Source organism: Bombina bombina, chromosome 4, assembly GCF_027579735.1.
Source record: "Bombina bombina isolate aBomBom1 chromosome 4, aBomBom1.pri, whole genome shotgun sequence".
Taxonomy (NCBI): Eukaryota; Metazoa; Chordata; class Amphibia; order Anura; family Bombinatoridae; genus Bombina; species Bombina bombina.
The window spans coordinates 94975495-94978474 of NC_069502.1; the positions used below are offsets into that span (position 1 = coordinate 94975495).

General features: G+C 35.4%; 1 protein-coding gene across 1 annotated transcript; it reads left to right on the forward strand.

Moving 5' to 3' along the window:
• Positions 1 to 308: 308 nt before the first annotated feature.
• Positions 309 to 2532, forward strand: LOC128656922 (interleukin-17A-like). Its single transcript, XM_053711096.1, has 3 exons — positions 309 to 326; positions 958 to 1163; positions 2295 to 2532. Exons 1-3 carry the CDS (start codon positions 309 to 311, stop codon positions 2530 to 2532), a joined length of 462 nt encoding a protein of 153 aa, XP_053567071.1.
• The last annotated feature ends 448 nt before the right edge of the window (positions 2533 to 2980 follow it).

Below are 2980 nucleotides of genomic sequence, written 5' to 3' on the forward strand. Positions count from 1 at the left end.
AGAACTACTAGGAAAGTTATTTGCATAACATTTTTCCTAGTTCTGTTGCTAATATCTGACTTAGTTAATCAAAAACTTGTATAAATGCAGGAAGAATAAATGTGTCTGATTTACAACCTCATATTTTCTCATAAGAAGAAAAAAATCACAGAGGAAATCCTCATTACAGTGCAACAGCACATTACAGATACCAGTGGAAACCCCTGTGCATGCAGAGGTCCCTATAAAATAATGGGTCAGGACACAAGCATCTCACAACACTCACCTGCAATTCTTTCATCACATAGAGAAGGAGCACAAGACGCACAATGAGTTTGCTAACAATGGTAAGTATTAATATCACTGTATTCTATGTAACGTCAGATTCTGAAATGACACACTGATGTGTATGTACGACAGTAGTTATTGAATAACAAAATATCAAACTCTGCAATCCAAGTTGAGGATAAAGTATCTTGTGGTATTGATTCTGAAGAGGATAGAGGAAATCTATCCCAGAGTTACTCACAGTTTTAAATTTCAATCTACACTACTTTTAGTTTTCTATGAATAAAATAATGATATCTATCTATCTATCTGTCTGGCTGTCTGTCTAATTATCTATCTTTATGTTGTCTGTCTGTCTATTTTTATTTCTCTATCTATCCACCTCTGTCTATGTTAAAAACAGATTATTTTTTAAGGTAATAATTGCTAAATATATATTTTTGTTTTATTTTTATTATGATTATTATTATTATGGCATCTATATTCATATACTAACATATATTTTCATATACTACACATGGATGTTTAATTTATTAATCATTTGAAATTGAATAGTGTCCTGTTAATATAAGTATTTCAATGACTATAAAATACTTTTTTCTTTTTATTTATAATTTTGTATTAATAAACTCATGATTAGAATTATAGGGAGCTGGACAATGCTAATGAGTATTTATTTTCTTTTTTCAGTTTCACATCCCATTGTTACTGGTTATGCTGGGAGCCAGTATAACAGTGTCTGTCTATGGTGTAGATCTGCATCATCTCAACAAAGGATGCCCACCCAGAAGCATGGCATTTCCACCAGTAGTGCGGGTCAGCCTGAATATCAGCGGACAAGTCCAGAATGTAGCAAATGACATCCGAAAACGCTCCACCTCACCCTGGGATTACAGGTAACATTTATATATTGTCTGTTGATGAAACAATTATAATTTTAATGAATTAATTTATGCATGTTGTAATATATAAAAATATATAAAGAGATATAAATATAAATAAAACAGAGAAGAGGTACAGCACTGCAGAGACAAAATGCAAAGTTCTTTTGCTGAGTGCATGAGGACTAGCAGGGTCCTGTAAACCCCATTTTTATCCAATTTGAAAAATAGAGAAATCCCAGCACTGTTTCATCAAGGTAAATCCTTTATTGAGGTTAAAAGGAAGACATGCATGAGTAAGCACTATGTAGGCCAAAAACGTAGCTGTGTGCTGTCTTCCTTTAAACCTCAATAAAAGCTTTACCTTGATAAAACAGTGCTGGGACTTCTCTATTTTTCAATATATATATATAGATAGATAGATAGATAGATAGATAGATAGATAGATATATATATAGATGATAGATAGCTAAATAGATATAGATATGCCACTCACTTGCTGCTGTACCATAAAAAGTATTGATGTTTACTTGTCTATTTGTTACACTATATATATTTCTATTTTATTAAAATACATTTTTCATAGCAATAATAATTTTTTTATATGTAACTTAAATATGTATACATACATAGATAAACACGGGTGTCTGCCTAACATTGATTGCTATACAGAGCATAATTTATGTATGGGGGTTACTGCATTGGAGGACTTTTGACCCAGAATTATGTTTTAACATCATTGTTCTACAGGGTCCCAAAGGTAGCTATGTGCAATGGATACATAAGGGTAGATTTATCATACCCTGGGCGGACATGACTCCCTATAGCGAATCATGTCTGCCCTGCATCGCTGAATGCAAATTCTGGTGAACTGTTTGTGCAATGCCGCCACCTGCAGATTCTCAGCCATTTAGCCTCTAGCAGGGGGTGTCAATCAATCCGATCACATGCGATCGGGCAGATTGATGTCCGCAGCCTCAGAGGCGGCACACGAGATAAGGAGCATCGGTCTTAAGACCGCTGCTTCTTAACTCCTGTTTACGGCTAGCCTGAAGGCTCGCACGGAAACAGAGGCATTGGGGTCGATACAGGGATTGGTAAAATCGGCCCCATAGAGTGTAATATATTTTCTTTTTGATCCTACAGCCTTGATATTGATCAGCACAGATACCCCCATGTCATCGCAGAAGCTAAATGCCAGCATGATGGATGTTTGGATTCTGAGGGTAACGTGGACTTCAGTATGAATTCTATCCCCATCAGACAGGAGATGCTGGTCCTGCGTCGGGAGCTAAGAGAATGCAACTATATCTTTAAATTGGAAAAGAAGATAGTTACTGTTGGCTGCACTTGTGTTAGACCAATTATCCAACACATAATGTAGGGACAGTACATACTGTATATTCTCAGAAAAACACATAGGGAATTATAGACATGAAATGTAAACTTTTTTTTGCAAACGTTGCTAAAATGAATCAGGTTTTTATGCAGCAATATTTGTTGCAATATATTTATTTAAAACAATATTTATATAATGAAAAAGTGTATTTTTTTTTAATGTATTTTTATTTATTTATATTTTTGACAGATTCCTATGGAATTCTCTAAAAAAATGTTAATACATGGGGGTCAATTTATTAAAGTCTGCCGGACATCGCTGAATGCGGACAGCATACGCTGTCCGTATTCATCATTGCACAAGCAGTTCTAGTGAACTGCTTGTGCAATACCACCCTCAGATACGCAAAGGATCGGCGGTTTGCTGTATGCAGCCTCAGAGGTGGCGTATGAGTTAAGGAGCAGCGGTCTATAGACTAAAGGCTCGCACGGAA

Coding starts and splice junctions, on each gene's coding strand:
- LOC128656922 (XM_053711096.1), top strand. Junction 1,164..2,294: donor ACCTCACCCTGGGATTACAG/GTAACATTTATA, acceptor TTGATCCTACAG/CCTTGATATTGATCAGCACA.